General features: G+C 47.8%; 1 protein-coding gene across 1 annotated transcript; it reads left to right on the top strand.

Moving 5' to 3' along the window:
* Positions 1 to 24,424, top strand: arhgef10la (Rho guanine nucleotide exchange factor (GEF) 10-like a). The gene is made up of 7 exons (XM_047025719.1): positions 1 to 106; positions 4,059 to 4,270; positions 5,403 to 5,560; positions 10,453 to 10,595; positions 15,387 to 15,558; positions 21,115 to 21,234; positions 21,594 to 24,424. Exons 1-7 carry the CDS (start codon positions 56 to 58, stop codon positions 22,148 to 22,150), a joined length of 1,413 nt encoding a protein of 470 aa, XP_046881675.1. The 5' UTR covers positions 1 to 55; the 3' UTR covers positions 22,151 to 24,424.

Here is a 24,424-nt window from a genome sequence, read left to right on the forward strand (position 1 = left end):
GTTTGTGTTTCTCCCCCAGCTTGAAGCTGCTATCCACAACCCTGTTCAATGTGCAATGCTGGGGTTTTCAGCAGCCAGCACATCCCTACCTCAAGGCTACCTCTGGGTGAGTAACCTATACACCTCCTGCAGGCACACACACACACATGCAAACACACTCACACACACACAAAACACGGGTGTGCACACACACGCGCAGAAACACATGCTCGCAAACATGTCCTGTACGTGCACACACACACACACCTTCATACACATGCTCATTATGTGTGTGCACATACTGTGCATGCATGCAATGAGCCGCTTTTTAAAATAATGCCTTTGGATATAGAATATTGAATATTTTCATGCTTATTTATATGCTCATTCTTCTGCCAAAACATTGCTTTATTTTCCTGTACGGTATAGGCCTACAGAGGGGTTGGTAAATAATGTGTTAGAATCCCTGGAATATTAATGTTTGCCTGGATGTTCTATGGCAAAACATATATCTTGGTGTGGATCATCTTTTCTGATAGATAAGTTAGCTAAACCCTGCTTCCCCTCTATAACATCCAGACAGGGGCTTTAGTCACTGCTGCCCGTCTATAACATCCAGACAGGGGCCTTACTCAACCATGCTGCCCCTCTATAACAGAGAGGGGCCTTACTCACTGCTGCCCCTCTATAACAGACAGGGGCCTTACTCAACCATGCTGCCCCTCTATAACAGACAGGGGCCTTACTCACTGCTGCCCCTCTATAACAGAGAGGGGCCTTAGTCACTGCTGCCCCTCTATAACAGACAGGGGCCTTACTCACTGCTGCCCCTCTATAACAGAGAGGGTCCTTACTTACTGCTGCCCCTCTATAACAGAGAGGGGCCTTACTCACTGCTGCCCCTCTATAACAATCCAGACGGGGGCCTTACTCACTGCTGCATCCACTAGGACACACAGCTTTCATTGTTCCTGGCCGTGCCCCTCTTCAGTGGATCAGATGAGCTGGTGGACAAATGACCATCGGGCATTTAGAAGAAGATAATTTCAGTGTGAGGGCAACGGGGCCGTTTTACCGCAAGGTCTACTTGAAACGTGCAACAATACGACCAAGTCACACATCCATGACCTTGCCCTTGTTCTGCAACTTCTGTGCGATGAACAACATGTGCTCTGGTTCTGCTTTGTGGAGAATAAACAAGTGACGGCCTTGGGTAGGAGAATGCTGTATCATTTTGAGAAATAAATATAATATTGTGAAGATCCTTTTTGATCCATCTATGTAGTGCTTACCTAGTTAAGGTTATTTAAGTATAACATTGGACAACCAGTCCAAAAATGACAAATGGGGTTCCAGCATGCACAGTTCTTCATTTACCTTAGCTTTTAGTTCATCCAGGCTCCCATTGTCTTACCAAAGTTGCCTGTTCAGTCAAGATAGTGACACTTTAATGAAAATTAATAAATCAATTCATAAATAAATAAAACAAGTTTAGTAAATAAACCAGACAACAGAAGCAGAAATTATCGTGGTGGAACAGGAAGCCAGTGCTTTTGGGCCCGTCAAGCAGTCTGGTTGCTGGAGAGTTCTCCCGCCCCCTCTCAGAACCAGCTTTTTGGCAGGCTTGTCAAATAAGGGCTGACACTAATCATGTTAAAGGAAGATGGGCTTGTGGGATTTCTGCGTGCTTTGATCAGTGTAATGACATTGTTACTAATCAGGCTGGTGCACTAGCATGCATCCAGCACTGTCTGCCTACCCTCTCTGCCCCACTTTCCTCCTTAGTGGTTAAAGTAATCATTTTTACATTAGCTCTCACCTACCCCTTGTTTCTTTCCAAATACAGCCTCTCAGCCATGCAGTTCTTCCCCTTATGTCCAAAGCTCATTTGGAATTTACCCGAAAACTGACAAATGTTTTTAGGACATTCTATCTAGCGCCAGTCTCTATGGTGTTCAGTGACTCGGGTTCAGTGAGTGAGCAGTACAGGTTAGAGCTGGGAGACACTGCCTGTGGCCAAGCCGTTTTCTTCCTGGGTCCAGGCCTGCCTAATTAATGCTGGCAGGGCATTTGCTGTTGGGGAAGTTTTGTCTGGTTCCTGGCAGCTGAAAGGATTCCAACCAGGGCGCCACTCCAGATATCTATTCCTCTAAACTAGTGGTGATGACTTTGTCAGGGCACGATAATTTTGCTGGATTTCTGGGGGAATTGGATCGAAAAGGAGGAGCGGTGGGGGGGTGGTGGTTTGTGTGTGTGAGGGGGGGGGGGGGTGCAGATGGACAAGTGAGTGTATTGTAAGGGCGGAGGAGTGTGTGAGGGAGGTAGCCCGAGGCTATGCGGTTACAGAGAGAGAAAAAGCGTGAGAGGGAGAGAGAAACAGACACTTGAAGCTGTGTTTTTTGGGGGCTGCTTCACTGTAAGATAAGCTCTCCCTATCTCCAGTTGTCCCTGTCCAACAGACCTTTATTTGTTCTGGCTCTCTCTCCTGGGCTCGGAGGACCTCCCTCTCCCGGATCCAGCACGCTGATACAAACAAACAAATGATTGCATGCAAATAAGCACAGCCATGGGAGAGGAGGGCGACAGCCTATATTTAGCTCATGTCTCATTCCCTGAATGTGAGTCATGTGGCGCAGAGTAGATCTGCACCGCTCCGAAATTATGCACCTAACCCCCCTCCCCCCCCCCCCCCCCCCCCAGGCGTCTTTCTCTCTAACACACACAAAAAATATCGTTATCCCATGTTTGAAAAAAAAAGAAGAAAAAAAATACTCTCAGACTTAATGACATTACACAAAGGTGGCCCCGGCCCTGATTGGAACGGCGGCATTTGCAAGGTATGCAGGTTTGTCCCTGCTGTCTTGCTCTGCATTGAGATTGGCAGGCTTGACAGAAGACCAATAGAATTGTGATTCATGGAGAATCACGCCTGTGTTCAGACACGTTCTCCTCGTTGGTGTTGTAGGTTACGATACACCGGGGAGATCCAAGTCTGGCAGCTAAGTGCTGTGAGAGTCACTCTCCTCTCTGTTAAGACGGGGTGACACTGCCCACCTGTCCCTGTGAAAACCACATTCTTCTAAAGCGTGACCTCGAATCCCTGGTGAGCTGTAGCCGTTGGAATCGGGGTCACCTTGTGATGTCACAGTGACACTTTTGGTAACTTTATAGTGTTTGGCGTTTCTCATTCACGGACTCAAACACAACATCAATCACTGCCTTCAAGAAAACCCAGAGATTGTCAAGTGATTCAGAGCTTTTCAAAGTCGTTTTTCCCCCACGTCTCTCTGTTCTCTGCTGATGAAAAGATCTCAGAGTTTTAAAGATTGTTTGATGTCGGAGAGATGACATTGTGAATCCATTACACTCCGCAGTTTATGAATCCGAACGATATTCAAAAGTCAGGAAGGACTGAAGACAAGGTTTGAAAGGATATTTGATTTAAACCTTTCATTCCTCACTGAACTAAGAATTGCTGACAGGTGGAGAAATTGAAGCAAAGAGGGAATTATGGTATCAAAAGTGTTCTCCATCCTGTCCAGGGTGGTCAAGGTTGACAAACTCTGGCCCAGAATACAGAGTCTCAAGCAGGGTGGTGAGTACAGAGATGGACCATGGGCCAGGTCGGACTGGCCGTTGGGAGAGTCGGGAGATTTCCCGAATGGACGGTCAAACGACCGCGGCATGACGCAAAAAAATAAATAATCTGATAATAATACAGGGCCGTGGGCCGGTCTGCGTTTCAAAGTCCAGGGCCGTTGTTCAGTCCCAGTCAAGACTTGACCAAGGGTAAGAGGAAGTGAGTTAGTCAAGATGTAATGGTGGACATATGTTATGCGCTAGCAATAATACTAATGTGTAAATTTAGCAGATACTTTTAGAGATAGGAACCACTGATATCTAACCACTGAGCTACACCCACCCCGGAGACACTGTCATCCATGTCCCCCTCAGACCGTGAACGCTCCCTGATGTAATAGGATACCCAAATTTGATTCCCAGTTGGCTGACAGCTCCATTACTAACTAAACTCACTCTAAACACTTGATCTTTCACACACCCCCCCCTTCCCCCTGCAGGTGAGTGGAGGGGACGGCGCGCAGGGCCAGGTGGAGATCTTCTCCCTGAACCGACCCATGCCTCGGCCCGTGAAGAGCCTGCCCGTGGAGTCTCCGGTGCGCTGCCTGGACTACGTGCCCGAGCCGGGCCCCTCTGAGGACGAGGAGGGGGGCGCCCTCCGGAGCCCCACAGGGGTGGGGAACACCATCTGCGTGGGCCTGGACAGTGGAAGGTGAGCCTGGCAGAGCCCATCCCCTACAGGATAGAGTCAGACTTTACTAATACATCATAGAGTCAGACTTTATTAATACATCAGCTGTGAGTGAGCTCAGGTCTCACTGCATGATTTCAATCATGGAGCAGTATGGACGGATAACGAAGTCGGCAGAAAAGGCATGTGAAATGACTGTTGTGAAAGGTCAACGGAGTGAAATAAGTAGCTCTCTCAGATGCTGATTGTCATGGAAATGGCTCTAGCGGTGCTTCTTTCCATATCTCCGCGGTAACATGGACAATCCTACTCTGCATTCTCCTTCAGCACAGGTCCATTTCAGACGGGCTGCAGAAATAAATTAGCTTGTCAATATTTCATCAAACCAAAACATCAGAGTTGATTCAATACCCTTCAGATCTTGCCAGATAGAAATCACTGTTTCTTGTTTTTTGGCGTCCAATGTATTTTATGATTTCCACTGTGTGCAATGGAGGAATAGTTTCATCTCAGACTCGGTCACAGTACCAGTGCCTGAATTACTGTCTGAGATAGAGAAAACGGCAATCTTGCATTTCAGACTCACCCGTGATATTACCTGTTTAGCTATTCTCTCTCTCTCTCCCTCTCTCTCTGTCTGTCTCTCAATGTCTCTCTCTCTGTCCCGCTCACACTCACTCTCTCGCTTTGGCTTTCTTGTCGATATATGGAGACCTGAATGAATGGATATGTCTGCAATTTATTTGTTGGTGCTGACTCATTCAACATATATATAGGTATCTGTCCTGAAAAGAGAAAAAGAGACAGTTTAATATAGACATACAATATAATATATATAGTACAGTTTCAGCATTTTGTCTCACACACCCCCAAAAATGTCAACTCCAAAATCTTGTTAATGACTCCTTGCATGAAAGAAACATATATCTCCAACGTGTGCATTTGTCATTCTCTAGCAAGAGAAAAATGAACAAAATGCACCCAGAGGAGTTCAAGTGTCATTTCAAACGTGTGCAAGACAAAGTGGCTGCATTGAACACAATACCGGAGCTCTAAAGTGCACTGTTAAATCAACCGCCATGAAAAACGATGTGGTGCTCTGTCATTATAAATGACGCTCATTCATCACACTCTGCCATGTTGGGTTCCCCAGCATCCTGGTGTTTGGGAGCGTGGACACGGCAGCCCAGTGCCTGCTGAACCTCCACACCTCCGACGGCTCCCCTGTCCTCAGCCTGAAGCACTCTGCCAGGTACCTCTTCGCCGGGCTGAGGAGTGGGACCATGCTGCTGTACGGACGGGCCCACGCCGGTGAGTACGGGGCTTCCTGCACCTGCCTAAGCTCTCCCCTTTCAGGAGGGATGCTAAGCTGGAGAGCAGTGGCGGTACCTCAGGGCTGGAGGTGTGCTAGAGCCTTTGGCTACACATCATGAGGTCCGAAGTTCAAGTCTATCCGTGTACGTTTGGCACTTTGGATGAAAGTGTCGAGCTAAATGAAAACATGAAATATAATAAGGTTCAGTGTTCAGTGTTGACCTCTACACCAGACCTTGTCCTACATCATATGTGGCTACAGGAGGAAGAAAAAACTGCTGATTGAGAATACGTTACGTTTATTGCAAATCATGCTTCTAATGCTCTTAGCAGGTAATTGATATTAGTTTAGGTAATTTGATTTACTTTTGAGCCTCATGTGGTAATAACGTCAGACGTTCTATTCTGTTGCGTGAAATGCGACTTTGAAATTGATAGGATATAACTGTTATTAGAGATCGCTAATAGAGCTTGTCTGTAACAAAAAAGGCTTTTGTTGTGGCTAATCTATCAAATTAATTGAGCAAATGGGTTTTATTGTCGTTTCAATTTGTACGTTTCATCTGTCAAGCTCTACACCAATTGCCCATGGAAGTCTTTGTGTGTTTCCATGAATGTTTCAGTGTGTGCGTGCGTGTGAACGTGTGTGTGAAAAAAATACAATTTCCGTCAAACATCTTGCCTGCTTGTTGCGATGCTTTATGTGTCTCATGTGATGGTGTTTCCATCATGGTAGCCCATATTTTAACTGAGTGCATTTGCAAAGGCAGACAATGTTCCTTTTGCACATTGCTGGAGACCTGGTTGAAGGCACATTTCCATCTCTTCTCTTGTGCCTCCCAGTCACAGTCGGAGCTGCTGTCGGAGAACTGCAGTCATCCATCCAGTCAGTCAGTCATCCATCCAGTCAGTCAGTCATCCATCCTGTCAGTCATCCATCCAGTCAGTCAGTCATCCATCCAGTCACTCATCCATCCATCCAGTCATTCATCCATCCTGTCAGTCATTCATCCAGTCAGTCATCCATCCAGTTAGTCATCCATCCAGTGAGTCATCCAGTGAGTCAGTCATCCATCTAGTCAGTCATCCATCCAGTCAGTCATCCATCCAGTCAGTCATCCATCCAGTTATTCATCCAACTATCAGTCAGTCAGTCAGTCATCCTCCAGTCAGTGCGTCAATCAGCCAGTCAGTCAGTCTTTCAGCCAACTAGCCAGTCAGTCATCTAGTCAGCCATTACGGTAATCTAGTGTTAGGAGGAGTTTTCAGAGAGAGAGACAGAGACTGCTCTCTTTCTATGGTCAATAGGTTACTTGGTGAACTTCACAGTTCTCTATTTACTATGACTGGAGGCCTCTTTCTTGAGACAGCCAGGATACAGTGTGTATTGTCTATATTGTCATGTATTCCCTTTGAGAGAGTAGAGACATGACTATCCCTTGCTGTGCCTTAGATGGAATACTCTACTGCCACTATCTTTGTACAGTGTGGACCAATGATTCCAGGCCTGCTACTAATAAACTTCTGTCAGCCCTTTGTATTGATAGGCTTTAGTCTCTCCTCGGTCACAGATTGAACATCATCATAACATCCCACCACCCATCATCCAGACAGTAAGTCATACAGTCAGTCTATCATCTGGTTAATTATCCAGCCAGCCAGTCAGTCATTTAGACAGTCATTCAGACAGCCAGTCAGTTAACCAGTCAGGCATCTTCCTAGTCAGTCATCCAGCCAGCCAGTCAGCTAATCAGTCAATCATCCAGTCATCCAGCCAGCCAGTCATCCAGTCAGTCATCCAGTCAGTAATTCAGACAGCCAGTCAGTCATCCAGTCAATCAGTCATCTACCTAGTCAGTCAGTCATCCAGCCAGCCAGCCAGCCAGTCAGTCATTCATTCAGTCAGTCAGTCAGTCAGTCAGTCAGTCAGTCATCCAGCCAGCCAGCCAGCCAGCCAGCCAGCCAGCCAGCCAGTCATCCAGTCATTCAGTCAGTCAGACAGCCAGCCAGCCAGCCAGCCAGCCAGCCAGCCAGTCCCTCAGCATTACATAACAGGGTGAGGAAGGCCAGCTGTAGCTAGTCAGGCATCTAAGGGCCAGTGCCTCCACACCACGCTCACTCTGTTTCCACAGCCGGTGGGGATACTACAGGTTGATCAGAGGGCTCAGCACACCTAGTGTACCTGGCGTTGCTGCCCCCATCCCCCAATGATCCCAAGTCCACCCAAGTAGAAATATGATTAATTACACAAGGGCACTGCGTGTGGATTAAATATTACTATTCTTGTCAGGTAGAAAATACATATGAGAGAGAGAGAAAGAGAGAGACATGGAGAAAGTGAGAGGGAGAGAGAGAGAAAGAGGGGAGAGATAGTGAAAGACAGAGGGGGATAGAGAGAAAGGGGGAGAGAGAGAGAAAGAGGGGGAGAGAGAGTGGAGGAGAAAAAGAACGTTTGAAAGACGGAGAGAGAAAGAATGCGAAGAGGAAGGAAGAACAAGAGAGAGATGAAGAAATACAGGGGTACAGAGAGAGAGGGAGGAAGAGAAAGAGGGAGAAAGCGGGAGAGAGAGAGAGAACACAAGCTCTGGAGGGATTCTGGTGCCAGGCAATGTTTGCACATTCTGCATGGCTGTTAAAGATTTATGCCTCCTGAATGGCATTCTTTTCCACTAGACTGCAGGAGTTAGAAGACACTAGGGTTCAACACATCATTTGTATCAGAAGGTGCATGAACACACAAAACATAGCTGCTAAAAATAAAATGTTTTTTTTTTGGCACAGGTTCATTGCTTGAGTTTCCAACTTGTGCTTGTTAAGGAAGAATTCGAGTGGCACTGTGTAGATCTGATTAGTCAAGGGATATGGTTTTAATACAATTTATTAAACTATACAATTACATATGATTTAAACAAAGTACTTTGTGATCCGTCTTGGCGAAGGGTGTGATAGCCACAAATCGTTCGCAAGAGTGATGATCAGCCAGCACACATGCACTGCCTTATATAAACTTAAGATCAAATGGCATTCTATATGGTCAATCAATCAATGTAGCAAACTCTGTGATTGGCTAACTCAACTTAGTGACAGCTTGAAACAATACCAAGTGTCCAGTGTGTCCCAAAGTTCTTTGATGTCACAGCTCTCCCCAGAGCAGTAGATAATAAAGCCACAGGGGTTGACCAGTCAAATGGTCAACTGTCCTTTGTGTGACCATCTTCAAACAATACTTTTAATTAACACAAACAATGAAACAGGACACAGTCCTTCTAGCCAAAGTTCAGAGCAACTGTCTCATTGACCCCTTACAGTAACCAGAGGACATAAGGCCATATAAAATGCTTCACCCATCCCCCAGGGCAAGCTGCCCACAGAGCCATCAGCACCTCACATTCCTTTGAACTCAACTTAATTATCTTGCCTTCCTGTCTCTTACCAATGAACATAGAAGATTATAGATTTCATACACATACATCTATGCATATGACCAACATTTCCATTACATGCTTTGGTGAACTTATTTCTGGAGATCAGTCAGAGTGTGTTACGTGTTTAAACACTGAGCTTTGTGGTGGGTTGCCTGCCTCTGAGTTGCCATTGGCTGCGTGATGAGAAAAGGAGGTTTGAGCTTCCTGGTTCGTGCTAGAGGCCGGAGGGACTTCCAGAAGAGAACACATTTTTAAAGGTGGGGGAGTGACATTTACAACACGCCAAGCAATTAACCTGAGGAAGTCGGAAGGCGTTCGGAAGCTATTCTTGTATGAAAGGCAGAAATAAACAACTCAAAATGTTAATCAACCGGCTGGGTGAGCTTCCATCTCTAATTTAGCTTCATTAACGGGCTGCTAAGGAAAAAAGCTTATGCAACCTGGCTCATAATGCTCCACAACTGCAGCTGCAGACAGTGCCCCATGATTAAAACTCAAAGGAAAAAGGTCTGCTTCATTGTTACACTGATGAATGGGGGGGGGGGGGGGGGGGGGGGAGCTAGTTCTGATAAAGGAGTTGGAAAGCGTATTAAATGTGAAAGCTGGGGCTTTATTGGGACGTGGGTGGTGGGAGCAGAGTTATTGTTTCCCAAGCGGAGACCGGGCGGATTCAAAGAAAAAGAGAAGAGAAGACTCCCACCGCCTCTGTTCAGTCAAGCCCACAGCTCTGAACTCAGTCAGTACTGTACAGTGTCCACTGCACTACTGGATTCATGTAGCAGAAGCGTTTATCCAAAATGACATACATGACATGGTGTGGTGTGTGTGTGTTGGGGGGGAGGGGGGGTGTTGAACCTATGACCTCTTGATTTGCAGGCTAATGCTCTACCACTGTGCTATACCTAGATAAACATTGAGAATGACAAATGCTAACATTGTACAGCTACTTTTAAAATAAATTGTCAAGCAAGGAGCAGGGTGAGTTGTTGGGATTTAAGGAGAAGAAATTGAGTTTAATTGCCCTGCTCTAGGCAACATCTGCTGAATAACCAGACTGTGTACTCAAATGGAAAGTGGTGCATGTGTTTAAAGCATAATGATGCTGCTGTGGCTTGATAACAACCATTCATTCGGTTGGTTGTTTCAGCACAGTTGTTGCCCTCAACTGTCAGAAGTTGAAGACGGTTAACTAAGTAACAAGCAGGGATTCCAACACAGTTGGCTCATGCCAAAGTTAATGTCAACCAATGGAGCTTCTATGTGTTTTAAAGTCATTTTGTGTTTCATGGGTGCATGCTGTTTGGGAGCCCCTAACCAAATACAGTTTTCTATCATCATGAGGGAGACAAGAAAGTATTTTTCATTTGAATTGGAAAAAATCCTTGTGGTCCAATACACAACAACACTTCTGCTAAGGCAGGATTGCAGCGTCAGTTCACTAATTCTTGTTGACTTTGTTTCCAGGAGAGCTCTGGGAGCCAGCTTCCTGTAGGAGTGTGGTGGTGGGTCCGGAGCCGGTCCGAACGCTGCTGGTACTGGAGGAGTCGGTGTGGGCCAGCTGTGGCAACTCTGTCACCGTCGTCGAGGCGCTCAGCTTATCCACTCAGGTAGGACCTCAGGAATGACAGGATATTTGGCTTTCAGCCTCAGGCTTGCTGACTGGGCGGTTTACAGGTCAACATACTTGTATATGTCTGGTACGTGTGCAACAGGGTGTTGGGGATTTTTGAGCGCTACGGTCTTATTCATTGAGAAATGCTTTTGACCTCCTTCTGCATGGGAAGTAGAGGGGTCATGGACCCAGCATCTGTGTAGATGTGAACAGGTCAAAGGTCATGTGCACAATCCTTCTCTTCAGCCCTCTCCGTTCTCTAAATATTCCTCCCCTCACTTTAGTCCTCCTCCTCTCTCTAATCCTCTTCTCTACGGCCCTCCTCCGCTCTCTCCCACTCTCTCTCTCATCTTCTCTCTCCAGTCCTCTCTTACCGACCCTCCCACTCTTTCCAGTCATCCTCTTCTGACTCTAGCTCTCTGGGGTCCAGAGCTTAGTCAGTTGACCGGCCATGCAAAGTAAACAGGTTCAGGTTCAGAACCCTCCACATCCCTTCATCCTTTCACCTCTCCCCCTTAGTGCTTAGACAGACTGCAGTGCTCAGGTCAACGCTGGCCTCTCCTCTCCCCTGTGTTCCTGTGACCCTATGTACCGGACTAATACACCCCCTGGGTGGTACATCCAGGGGCAGTTATGGAGCCATGCAACCAGGGCCAGGGGGTGAAGGATCAGGCTTGCTGAGGCTTACCCTTCTCCTGTTCCTTGGTCTTGCCTGGCCAAGCCTGGACTTTAAGATCTCTCCTGGCTTCTGCTGGTGCTGTAAGCTGCTGGTGCTGTAAGTAGCTGTTTACCTGACTGGCTGGTTGTCTGACTGTCAATGTTACCTGTCTCACTGGCTGTCTTTTTGCCTGGTCTTCTGCCTGGTTTGTCTGTTTGCCAAACTGGTTATGTAGGGACTGTCAGGCTGCCTGTCTGTCTGTATGACTTGATGGTTGTGTGGACGACTGGATGTATGGTTGCCTGGTTTCTTGGTTCTATGGCTGGATGGTTGGCTGGCTGCCTAGCCGTATGGTTTGGCTGCCCGGTTGTGTCTCACTTTAGTGTGAATTTGAGCACCTGTGGGAATGTTTAGAGCTTCTGAAAGCTGACACAGCAGTTTGCATGGCATAGAAACTCATTTTGAAACACACTCTTTGCTTTGCTTCATGGCTGAGCTTTATGAAGGGCCAATGACAGTCAGAAAGGGGGATTTTTATATTATTTTATAAAGCTTCAATTACTATATTTGTTGAAACTTTGTATGTTTTATCAGACATGATGGAGTGAGATGGGAGGTGGTGTGGGAATAACACAGACACCTCTGTTTTTGTGGGGATCCACCTCATTCTTTGAACACACGTCCGGCGGATTTGACTGACTTGACTGACCTAACAACACCACACAGTATTGGAAAGAATGTGCCGGAATGTGGCCTGATTTTGGAGCCTGGAGCTGGAGGCTGAGTCAGGCAGGCAAGGCAGGCGTGGGTACCCAGGCTTTGATCAGTATCGACAGCCCCCACCTCCCCCCTTCCCCCGACACCCCCATCCCTTCTCACTCTCATGCCTCCATTCTCCTCATCCTCTTCTCTTTGACCTTGTCTCCTCCTCTCCTTCATCCTCCTCGACGCTTCCCCCTCCTTCTCTTCCCCTCCTCTTCTCCTCTCTTCTCCTCGCCTCCTCCTTTCCCCCTCTCATCATCCCCTCCTCCGTCTCCTGTTCTCGCTCACCTCACCCACCTCCTCTTCAACTTCCATCCTCCTCTCCCCCCCTGCTCCATCACGGGTGAGACTAGGGGCGCGTACTAACCCTCCTAAGAACAGTGACACCTTGTCACCCTGGGTAATCAAGACCTAATGAGCTGTTCAGACAGGCTTTAGTGCTCCAGGGGTTTAGCCTCCAGTCCCCCCCCCCCCTCCCCCACACCCCTCAGCCCCCTCCCCCTCCCTCTGTCTGGCTGAGGAGACTGCCCCCATCCCCAGGCAGGGTGGAGAAAACGGCGGCGCCGCTGTCACGCTCCACTACCCAGCTCAGCGCTTCCACCCTTCCTCCCTGCTCTCTCCCTGTAAGCAAGGCCGGGTTCAGCTACCAAACACCTCGGCTGTCAACCGGCTGAACAGTCGCTGCCTCCACTTCACCTGGCTTTCACAATGAGCTCACAACCCAGGGCCCACGTCTGTGTCGGAGAGCGTGCAGTGCACACTGAATCCAGACTGAACACGAGGAGGTCGAACAGTTACCGGAGACGAATCCTGAACGCTAATCCCTCACCCAGTTTTTCTTTTTCTGTTTTGAACCGTTTCCAGATGGACGTTGAAACGTTTGCATAGCGTTGCTGTCTTTGAAGGTTGAGGGCGCTGGTTGAGTCGTGTACTGTCTCAGCAGGGTTTGGGGCGCTGGTTGAGTCTTGTACTGTCTCAGCAGAGTTTCCAGGTGGTGTGCTACATACGGTGGACCACATGACAGCCAGCAGTATGAACACCGTGTTGACCAAAAATACTCAGCGCAACAGGATGGCTCGGTACAAATTCAGACAAATTCAGATGTATTTTTATTCTTGCAAAGTAGTTTTTTTTATAGTTTATTTAGGTTTTCGACTCCTTTGAATTATGGACTCCTGAAGGTGAAATCCGCTTTGGGGGGGGGGGGGGGGGGGGGGGGGAGATGGGTAACTATCTTTTGATGGCGCTGCACTTCAAAATGGGAGAGATTCCCATTACTCTGTGTCAGAGCGGAGGCAGACGCCCGCTGCAGAGGAGTCAATTAAAAGAGGAGACACATCAAAGGCTTCGCTCCTCTCCTCCTCTCTTAAACAAAGGAGGTCCCTCTGGCAAGGGCACAGAAACAGGTGGTAATCCCCCCTTCTCCGGAGCACAGAGGGAGCGCCCTGCACCCCCCCCAATCCCTCACCCCCACCCGTCCCTCACTCACTGACTAATTTCCCGGCCCTCGACTGGGGAGGAGAGAGTGATAGGAGCGGGAGGAACGTTCCAGAAACAGGCAAGGGGAGCTGGGGGGGGCGCGTGGGTAACGGTGATAAGGGCCTGTTGCGGTTTCCTTTGCTACTCATTAAGAGCGCGTGTGCCTGAAAACACCCTCTTCTTTGTGCTCTCAGAGAACGGATGCTCTGGAGGGTGGGGGGGGGGGGGGGGTTTGGGCATGCGTGTCATTGGCTTTGTGGCAGTCTTGGGAGGAGACACACCAGAGTGGAACTTTTCCCGTAATGAAAAATAGCCACGGCGTGCAGGTTGCAGTGGTTTGTAACGCTCTGACACAGGCTTGCACAGCCCTGGTGGACTTCCCTGAACTGGCCTACCTGGGAGGGAGGGAGGGAGGGAGGGAGGGAGGGAGGGAGGGAGGGAGGGAGGGAGGGAGGGAGGGAGGGAGGGAGGGAGGGAGGGAGGGAGGGAGGGAGGGAGGGAGGGAGGGAGGGAGGGAGGGAGGGAGGGGGGGAGGGAGGGGGGGGGAGAGAGAGAGGCAATGGCATTATGTGATTTCACATGTTCGTGTTCAACATGCATGTTCCATTGAGTAGGTTCGCCAGAATAACACAGCAAGACCCAGACAAAGTTCAGAATAATTATCAACGACAGCGTTGTAGAGCAATTATCTGAGAGGAGAATGGGTGTCTGCCTATTGACTGACAAGGTCATCACACTGTTCAAATAACGAGGGGAAAATGAAGCTTCAGAACAATTAGAGAGACTAACATCAGTCAGACTCCATATGTATTCTACAGTTAACAAGCTACACCTCAATCAAACTCTAAGCCTTTAATAGTTAACAACCCATCTCAAGTGTTTAACGATTGTGTGGGCTTGCAGCGAGTGTGCGCGGTGAACACTTTAGTGAACACTTTAGTGAACACTTTAAAACCCTGTTTTGCGTAAACACCAGCTGGACAGATAATGACATCAAATGACTGGTCGCGATGCCAGGGACTCACCTGGTTCCAGGCGTGAGGCGCCATGCAAGTCTCTCAGATCCGGGTGAGGGGCGCACAAGGGAGGGAGGGCAACAGCTGTCTTTTAAGAGCGTTTATTTGTCAAATATAAGAAAAATAGTCCAAAATAAAATAAAATGCTAAAGATAAAAACACTAGTATCAACATTTGTCAGAACAATTCAACAAAACTGTAACAGAGGAAGACTTTGAGAGCTATATCCTGTTTATCGGACTGACTTCTTCTATGAACCCGCTGCCCCAGATGTGGCAGCACTCGAAGTGCTCTCTTCTCTGAACACTTCCTGCTCTTGTGCTTTTTACATTGACATACAAATCCTTTATATGCTTCAATACTGATGACATATTTAATTTGAGACTGTGCCATGACGCACGTATCCAGCTAACGTGCATGTCTCCAAGTAACCTGCACTCTCTAAAAGGTCCTCCCCCTTATTTTGACGATCTGAAACGCAAGTAACTTTGTGGGTGGGACTCTGCCGCTGTTGCTTTTATACCGGCGGGATAAATGACTTTGCGCCTGGCGCAAATCTAAAATGGGTTGGTCTGAAGGAGCTACATTACTAATGGGTGTGGTTTGGGCGTAACGTGCAATCAACCAATCAGGAGCGGTTCACAGCCGAGGAGACCGCAAGCTATTGATAATTCATCCTGTCTAAATACACATATGGAAGCAAGTTCTAACACATCCTATGTAAATACACATTTTATCTAGTAAGCATTTTTATCCATTATTTCTCCAAGGTGCATCCAAACGAAGGATCCTTAAGGATCCTTTGACAATGGGTAAGGTTCTAACTCATCTGTAACCCCCTCTCCCCTCTCCCCCCCACCCCTCCTTCCAGCGGTTCGAGGTCCACCCTGACCCCATGATCAGCGTGGCCCACATGGTACGGGCCGGAGGCGGGGTGTGGATGGCGTTCTCCGAGGGCTCGTCCATCCGCCTCTTCCACACAGAGACTCTGGAACACCTGCAGGAAATCAACATCTCCACCCGGGCCACTCTGCTCAACCCAGGTACGCACACACGCTCCAGGCCTCGGCTTCACCTCTGACCCCCGGTCAGGCCCCACGCTGCCGTTTAATGAGAACACACAACACGGCATTCCCTTCGGGGCTTCCCCCGACATCCGACCAGTCGGATGTTGCACCTCACCCTAATTGTCTCTCCTCAGAAGGACAAAGCGTCAGGTAACACTGGTGTCTTCTCTTATCCAGCTCAACGCCGACATTCCAGTTGCTCCTGTGTTTTGGAACGAAAACAACAACAACCAAAAACTACTTTTGTGTTGAGGCGTCAATGCATAAGTGTGACACCGCTGTATTAGTGAGGTCATGTGAAAAGAAAGCCTACGGCATTTAGAAGTCGGTTGTTGATGGAACTGGGTTGTACCAAAGCAACAAGGGGCCACCAATTAGGCTATGCCGATGCCCAGGAGATGTCATTCAGGTCTTGTCTGAGCAGCTCCATGGTTTCATTGCTCGGGGGGACGGCCCTGAATAAGTAGCTCGAGGCGCCGGAACAGCCCATGATGAAGTTTGGGTGTGTGTGTGGGTGTGTGTGTAGGGTTGGATGGATGGTTGGATGGATGGATTGAGGAATTAATAAATGAAGTCACAGAGGAGCAGCCGAACAGCAGAGACAAAGCTTTTCATTCCTGTGGGTTGCCATGGAAACACTCTTGTCTTTCCTTCAGCGTCCCTGGAACGTTGGTATCATGCCAGGTATCATGCGCCCCCCCCCCCCTCCTCTCCTCTCTCCACCCGTCTCTCTCTGGTCTTCCTTTCCCTAACGCACTTCTCTCTCTTTGCTCGTCCCTTTCTTCTTTGCTTCAGTTCCCGTCTCGATACCATCAACCTCTTTCATTTCCCCTCTCTCTCCCTTCCACATCTCCTCCGTCTCCTCTCTCCGGCATTCCTCCGCTTCATCTCACCCTCGGTTTACCTCCTCCTGTATTCCCCTCAGAATGCTGCAGACACCGGCTCTCTCTCTCTGACTGCCCTCCTTCTTAGTGAATGAAATATTCAGAGACGAGCTCTGGTCTTCCCTGTGTCGGTACGTGTATGTGGGTAAACAGGGAGAAAGCAAAACAGATCCACAGTCTGAGTGTCTCAAGTCCTCTCCCCCCGCACTCTCTCAGTCATTCCTATTCATCGTCTGACGCGGAGTTTGTTTTTAGAACGGTAGGCTTTTCTTGACCCGTTTGGAGTTCAAAACTGCGTGTTTGTCATTTGATCTGTGTTTAATCAGCCAAGTCTCTCTCGGCCCAAACCGGGAACTGAACCCAGGTCTGTGAGTGAGATGTTTGTTGAGTTAAACCTGAGGGCGTTGTTTATTTCATGAGCTATTCCAGGCTAAATGCAAAGTAAATACAAACAAAGATGTGAACCTGGGAGTTTGTTACTCTTTCTCCCTGAGTAAGACACGACTGACGCCGCACCATCGTTCAAAATCATGCATTGCGTGAATGCACAATATACGTGATACATGGAACCCCTCTCCTGTGCGTGTTGATCTCCAGTCATTGACTATGAACATGCCGCTTCCAACCACCTCTGCTGTTTCTTCTAAAACCGTGCTTTCTTGCACAACGACCAGAGTACGTTCGAAGCTCAACCAATGGTTGGTGTCGTTACAGCTAATCTCCCAGTTAACAGGCTTCTAATCCCTGTCTACAGACAGATGAAAGAGCTTGAAAAAAAGACAGGCATGGTTCAGGGAGTCCACTTCACTTTCTTGTTGTTGAAGAAATTGACAATGATTTCAGTCATGTCGCACACTGTGAGGAGAGGTGTCGTGGTCGAGGTGCCTGGAGAGCTCAGGTGACCCTGAGGTCATTTCCCCTCTGAGCCAGCCCCTTTCCTGTTGAAACTATGCAGCAGACTGGGGGAGATGAGAAGGGTTGCTGGATGGGAGGAGGGAGGAGGTTGGGGATGGAAAGGGACTCTGGTCTCTTGGGTCCCAGAAAGGAAATGAGGTCCATCAGATGTCCCGATGTCCTGGGGTGTTCACAGGAGACCAGAGCGGTCCCTAGCCTATCCAGATAAGGCTTTGCGGTGGCTGCTCTGCGCTTGCGGACACACATGAAACACAGATGGACTTACAGTACATTTCAATGCCCCCCCCCCTACCCCATCTATTCCCAGGGCCTCCTTCCTAAGTGATGAAGGGACATGCATTAATGATAGACTGTCCTCCACAATTCCCACATCTTCACGCGATTACCCGGCCGTGCTCTGCTGGGAATCTTCATGCCTGTAAACAGCAGAGAAGTTTCTCAAGCTGAAAGAAAGAAGAAAGAAAAAAGGAAGAAAAAAAAGACTGCACTTTCTAATGGGTTTAATAGTGCTTTCCTTTAGGGAAGGGGAAAAAATGGAATTTCAAAAAGTCCTCAGTGACATATCACAAGGAAACATTTATCTTTGGAGACATCTTCTTTTTAAGGCAAACACCAGCTCCCTAGATAAACCCGAAAGACCGTGAGCTCTGCTATGAAGAATTGGAGGTGGAAGATAGCTTGAGGTTAAGCTACACCTCCTTAATCTCAAGTGTCTTTGACGTTATCCTACTTTATCGTTGTTTCGAAAGCCTGGAACGCCCACATGCGCTGACTCGACTTAGGATTTCATGCTAACCCTGAAGTGGGTGTTCAGTGGAGTCACTCCTCTGCCTACTCGTTCGACGGTGTGTATAAATAGACGCAATGTGTAATGTGTGTGCAGGCGGATGACATTTAGCTACACTATATTGCCAAAAGTATTCACTCAGCTAACCAAATCATTGAATTCAGGTGCACAAAGCAAGGGCCATAAAGACAAGGATGAGCGAGTTTGGTGTGGAAGAACTTGACTGGCCTACCACAGAGTCCTGACCTCAAACTCGTTAGAACACCGGAGCGGAGACTGCGAGCCTGGCCCTCTCGTCCAACATCTGTCTGACCTCACACATGCACCCTTTGAGGAAACCTTGTGGAAAGCCTTCCTAGAAGAGTAAAAGCTGTTATAGCTGCAAAGGGTGGGCCGTCATCATATTAAATCCTATGGTTTAAGAATGGGATGTCACTCACGTTCATATGCGTGTGAAGGCAGACAAGCAAATACTTTTGGCAATATAGTGTATATAGACTCATGGAGGCCATATTGCTTAGACCCACCTATGTCTCTGCCTAGTGTAATTTACTGTAATTTGCCAAGCGCCTTGTCTTCCTCTTTCCGCTCCTCTTCTCCTCTTCTTCCTCCTCCTCCCCCTCCTCCATCGATACATACAAATTTGGGTTTGTTTCGAGCCTTGTGAGCTGAATCAATTAATATGCTTTGTAGTCACCCATGCGGACCACACGTCATAATCTGGCACAGCACACAAGCTAGCAAGCTAGGAGATGTAAATACACATCCTCTTCTAATTGGGCAAATTCTCTCACAGTGGAGACCACATGACTGTTGGTGTAATTCAATTATGGTTGCCGTGGATATTAAGTGGTGCTTCAGATAACTGGGTCATGGTACTGTAGCTGAAAGACCACACACACATGCACACAAGCGCACACACGCACGCACACACACACACACACACACAAGTGACAACCACTTCAACAAAGCTCCTGTTTTCACTCTGGTTTCCGTGTGGACCAGTGTGGGCCTCTAAGGCAGTATGAATGATTGTGGTCACCTTCCTCTCTTAATTGCTGAGAGCCTCCTAGAAACACGAGAGCAAACTCAAGAGGACATGCCGTCGAGTGATGCAGACCAGTGACGTGGGGAAACAGAAGCCTCCTAGTGATTAGAAAACAATGGAATAGTTAGACGTTCATGAGGGAAATTGTCTGAAAAAAACCAATACAGTGTTATTAGTCTTACAGTTACCATGACGACATTGACAGTGGACACACGTACAGTATCTGACCCACCACCCAGTTATGTTTAATGTCCCAGAGATGTGACACAGACATGCATTACACTGGCAGTATGCCACTTGACCTTAGGTTTGAAGAATGAGGAAACATGAGGAAAATCTCTCTGTAGTTTGACCCTTTATTCACTACCCAACACCAAGCCCGTAATCATAATACATATTGGGGGGGGTTATATCCTCCCAATATTCAAATCTGGTCAAAATGTCCCCCCCAATATGTTGATATAAAAATATACATGTGCTACTCTACAACAGGCAACCACGCACGCTGTCGGAAATGTTCACAAAAAATAATTTGTCCCCCCCAATGTTGACTCCAGGGCTACGGCCTTGCCCAAAACCCCATGGTCTAGACACATGACAGGATATCCTGCATATGTCCAACTCTCATCATGTGTGTGTGTATGCCTTATCTACGGAAGACCTCAACTCTTCCCCATTTCTGATTATCAACTGTATATATGTGCTCTTTGATGTTAGTGTCCGGCTTTAGAGTTTAAATTACAAATAAAGCTGTCTATCCAAGATAGCTTGCCCATTTCTCAAAAATGATGTTGTGAAAGTAAGACCTCTGCTTTAGATGGTCATGTCAAACTTCAAAATAAATCGGTTGTGGCTGGGCCAGAGAGAGGCCACCAGAGAGAGATTGAGAGTATCGACAACCTTTTGTTCTTCTGTTGAGTTGGGCAAAAATGTGAGAAAAAAAATTCACAACACATGTACCTCTACATAAATTATTTAAAAGGAGCCGGGTATTGGATCAGAGATCCAGTGCATGAGAATGTGATTGTGCCGTTTCTTTGCATCTATCAATTACATTTACATTTACATTTATTCATTTAGCAGACGCTTTTGTCCAAAGCGACTTCCAAGAGAGAGCTTCACAAAGTGCATAGGTCACTGATAATAACAACAAGATAGCCCCACAGCATTGCGGGTAGTCAAAAACAAGAAGTACATATTGTGGACAACCAAAAAATAGTGCTAAAGGGAAGAAACCATAAGAGCATGTAGTTAAACAAGTTAAAATTACACAACATTGATCTCTAAGTGCAGGTGTACCTGTAGGAAAGCAATAAAAATAGGATTAACTAAAAAAAAAAAGAAGAATACAACAGTTTAAATCAGCTACCACTAACCAACAAGAGCAACAGTCTAAGCAAGAGTCATTGTGAACCTTGAGGAAACTAGCGTTGGATTCAGCAAACCATTCCTAAGTACCATTGTACTCCCGGAACAAGTGCGTCTTGAGCCTTCTCTTGAAGGTGGAGAGACAGTCCGTGTCTCTGATGGAGGTGGGGAGTTGATTCCACCACTGGGGTGCCAGGCAGGAGAAGAGCTTGTGCTGGGACCGGGCGGCACATCAATAAAAAAAGACATTATTCCTTGAGCAGAGCGACAAACAAACACAACATGTAGAAAGTTCAACAGAAGAGCAAGGATCAGAAGTGCACAGCTCTACAGTATTTCCGTGGTCAGAGCCGAACGGTCCGTGTTTACCAGACGCGGCACAAAAAGCAGCCACGTTTCAGCCCGCAGGCACGGCGTACGCTATGAATATAACGACGGTGGAACAAGAACATCTTCATTTAGTTCCTCAGCAGGCTTCCTGTTCGTATCAGACACTGTGTGAGCTCCCGTCTCTTGTTTGTTGTTTGCAGGCCAGAAGATGCGTGTCACCAGCCTGCTGATCTGCCAGGGGCTGCTATGGGTGGGCACGGCGCAGGGCATCATCATCACCCTGCCCGTCCCCAAACTGGAGGGCATACCCAAGATCACAGGTACGGGCCAAGATGTGAAGCTCTGTAATATTTCCATATTCCATATCCGTAATAGCATGTTAGGCTTACAAAGCACGTTTGTGTGTCGGGTAACTCTTTCCTGAGACACTTGTTTGACTCCAACCATGCGATATGTACTGCTCCTTGATGTGGGAAACCTCACTTTGAACTCCCAGCTCTGTCACACTCATAGTGATGCAACGATGTATGAATTGTGAATGGATTTTGATTCAGGTGTGTTTTTCACTGTGAGAAAATGATTCTGCCCCATTTATTATTGACCAGCTGCTGTTTGCCTGCGGGCACCGTGCTGCATTAGGTCTGCCTGTGTTTAAGTCTCCTGCTTGTGTATCCTGCAGGAAAGGGTATGACCTCTCTGAATGCCCACTGTGGACCGGTGGACTTCCTGGTTGCCACGTCCAGCATCCTGTCACCTGACCTCCTGAAGCGAGACTCGGTCGGCGAGTGTCCAGACTCGGCGTGTGGAGGAGAGGAGCGTAGTGACTCGTCTTCCCAGGAGTCTTTGCAGCACTCAGGCTCCTCCCAAGGCGGCGATGGGGGGCGGGGCAAGGGGCGGGGCGTGCTGCTCCAGTACCGCCTGCGCACCACGTCGGGCTTGCCCGGGCGCCCGTTGACGGCGCGCGGCGACGAGGCGTCCGATTCGTCCCTGGAGTCCCTGGAGCACAGCATGGAGGACGGCTCCATCTACGAGCTCAGCGACGACCCCGAGATGTGGGTGCGCGGGCGCCCCTGCGAGCGCGAGGGGGGCCGGAGGGACAGGGTCACCTCGGCGGCGGTGATTTCGGGTGGGAGGGGCTACCGCAGGCTGAGGGAAGGGGTGGCGGCGGGCGGCGCTGGAGGGGCGGAGTCTTCGGAGAACACTCTGATGGTGTGGCAGCTCCCGTTGACTGTGTGATCTGGGGGGGGGCTCCCCTCGCACGGTGGTCCGAGGCCAACAGGAGGCTGTCGTTCACCCCAGCAGGGCCAGGACACCTGCCAGTGAGGGATCGGCATCTTCACCAGCTGCCAAACGGCACCACGACAGGGATAGGAGGACTAGATGGACCTGCTGGTGCACTGACACGCTGCTGAGACCCCCATGTGGCTCTGCGTAGCTTGTATCAGCGTTGTCTTTATCATCTTCATCACCATCATCCTCATCCCTCACGCAGTTCCAGAGCTCCTAAGCTGGTCACCGATTAGTCCAACTTCACATACCTAAATCCACCTTCATACTTTAATCAGGTCCGGCTGTGCTAACAAACACACACACACTTGGCACACAAACACACACACACACATGCACGGCCACGCACACACACTCACACACATTCAAAAAGTCCCTTGCGAGGAGCAGTGGACTGTGTTCCTTCGAGGGGGAGTCTTTGTTATGTGTGCCATGCTGCAGTGCTGGGAACCTCTTTCATCCCCTCCTCTGGGAAGGATCCCATCTGTTTAGAGCACCAACACAGAGCACTACTCCGGCTTTCACAAAGTACACCAACATCAGTGTGACGCCATCCACCCTCTCCCTGGCAATGTGAATTACGCGAGCGTCGTCTCATTGTACGTCAAAAGAGAGAGTGCTTGCGGCAAACGGACAGGGACCGTGACTGGATGTGTTATCGGTATTTGTCTAATACATGTGAGTGTTGAAGGTCTACTGTCATTAATGTAGCACTGTTGTTTTTTTGGAAGTAGGAAAAGGATGTTTAGTGGGATATGCATGATACTGACCCATCAATTGATCACAAGGCCTTATAAACAACTTCACTGGCTTGTTAATGAACCACAGACAGTAACTAACATCCCGTTCACAAGCAATCAATAGCACGCAAATGGGGAGTCTGTTACCTGGAGTCTGTTGTAGATGGTGTGTGTGTTACAAATCCCATGTGTGTCACAGAGACTGAATGTGTTCCAGAGAGTGTGTGTGTATTACAGAGAGCTTTGCGAAACACACTTAAGAGCATGTGCATACAGCCATGTCTGACACATCTCCACAACAAACAAAGGATCTGCATTTGTGCTAAAGGTTTACACCATGCTACACTTTCACACTTCACTTTCTCACAGTACAATATGTTTTTAGTTTTATATATGTATATATATATATATATATATATATAAAACCTAATGGGAGTTATGGAAAGAGAAATCAATGGTTTTCTCCCTGTAGCCCTTCCTGCTCTAGCAGAGTAGCCTACAGCATTGTGATGAGGTAGGCTCCTTCGTCTGCTCGTCGAATACAACAGATCGTCTTAAAATGTTCTAACACTGGATTCCAGACCGGGAAGGTTCCCAGGTGGAGACAGCCTGCCACCGTTGAACAAACCATTTGAGTTTAAGATGAGAGCTCCGTAAAAGTTTGGGAAGATTGGAGATTGGAACAATGTACTGACATAGAGTGTGTTATGGCACTGAAATGTTCTTTGGGATCGCTTATGGTGCTGAATGAAAGCAGTACTTGATGGCGCATAACTATTAGCAGAAACCACCCATGAAGGGATTATGTTCTGCTTGCTGGCAGAAGGCCACATCTCTTATTGCCCTTGGTGACATTTTTGTAAATATTATGGATGTTTGTTCTTCACCTCAGCGTCGAAATGCAGGGTCCGCATCAGAGTCAGGGTCCATGTATAAACTACAGACACAGTGTTTGTGTGCTACAAAATTCATATTTCCTGTGCACTTGTCTCTCTCTCACACAAGGTTATGGAGATGCTCTTCCAGGATAAAGGAGTTCACGGTCGAGCAGCCCTTATGAAATATATATATATATATATGTGAATGCATCTTGCTTTCACATGTCCTGCACCTCCAGCAGAGCTGTCTCAATAAAGCTGCAGATTCAACCGATATCATGTCATATCATAACCAATACTATACATCCCTCTATTGTCCCTTTGAACCCAAGGACACACAACACAAACTCAGAGTGACTCTATTGTCACATCTAATGGAATATTAATGTGATTTTCATAGTTGGAAATGATGTGTCCCTCTAACAGTATTGTGGTAGATGGGTAGATTTGCCGGAACATTAGACAGATCCTGTTAGACTTGCTTTGACTCAATACTTAGAAAGTAAAAGGATTTGTTGTATTAAACTGTTCTAGCTGCTTCTTCAACCCATGTCCATTAATAAACAAGTGCTTACACGTTTTCAATGTTTGTACTTAAAATTTCA

This window comes from Hypomesus transpacificus, chromosome 9 (genome assembly GCF_021917145.1).
Source record: "Hypomesus transpacificus isolate Combined female chromosome 9, fHypTra1, whole genome shotgun sequence".
Classification (NCBI taxonomy): Eukaryota; Metazoa; Chordata; class Actinopteri; order Osmeriformes; family Osmeridae; genus Hypomesus; species Hypomesus transpacificus.

What these genes read in the sequence shown, in the direction of transcription:
- arhgef10la (XM_047025719.1), top strand. Translation starts at nt 56, where the DNA reads ATGCTGGGGTTTTCAGCAGCCAGCACATCCCTACCTCAAGGCTACCTC. An exon ending in GTACGGACGGGCCCACGCCG is followed by an intron (nt 5,561 to 10,452) that starts GTGAGTACGGGG and finishes CTTTGTTTCCAG; the next exon opens with GAGAGCTCTGGGAGCCAGCT. An exon ending in CGCTCAGCTTATCCACTCAG is followed by an intron (nt 10,596 to 15,386) that starts GTAGGACCTCAG and finishes CCCTCCTTCCAG; the next exon opens with CGGTTCGAGGTCCACCCTGA.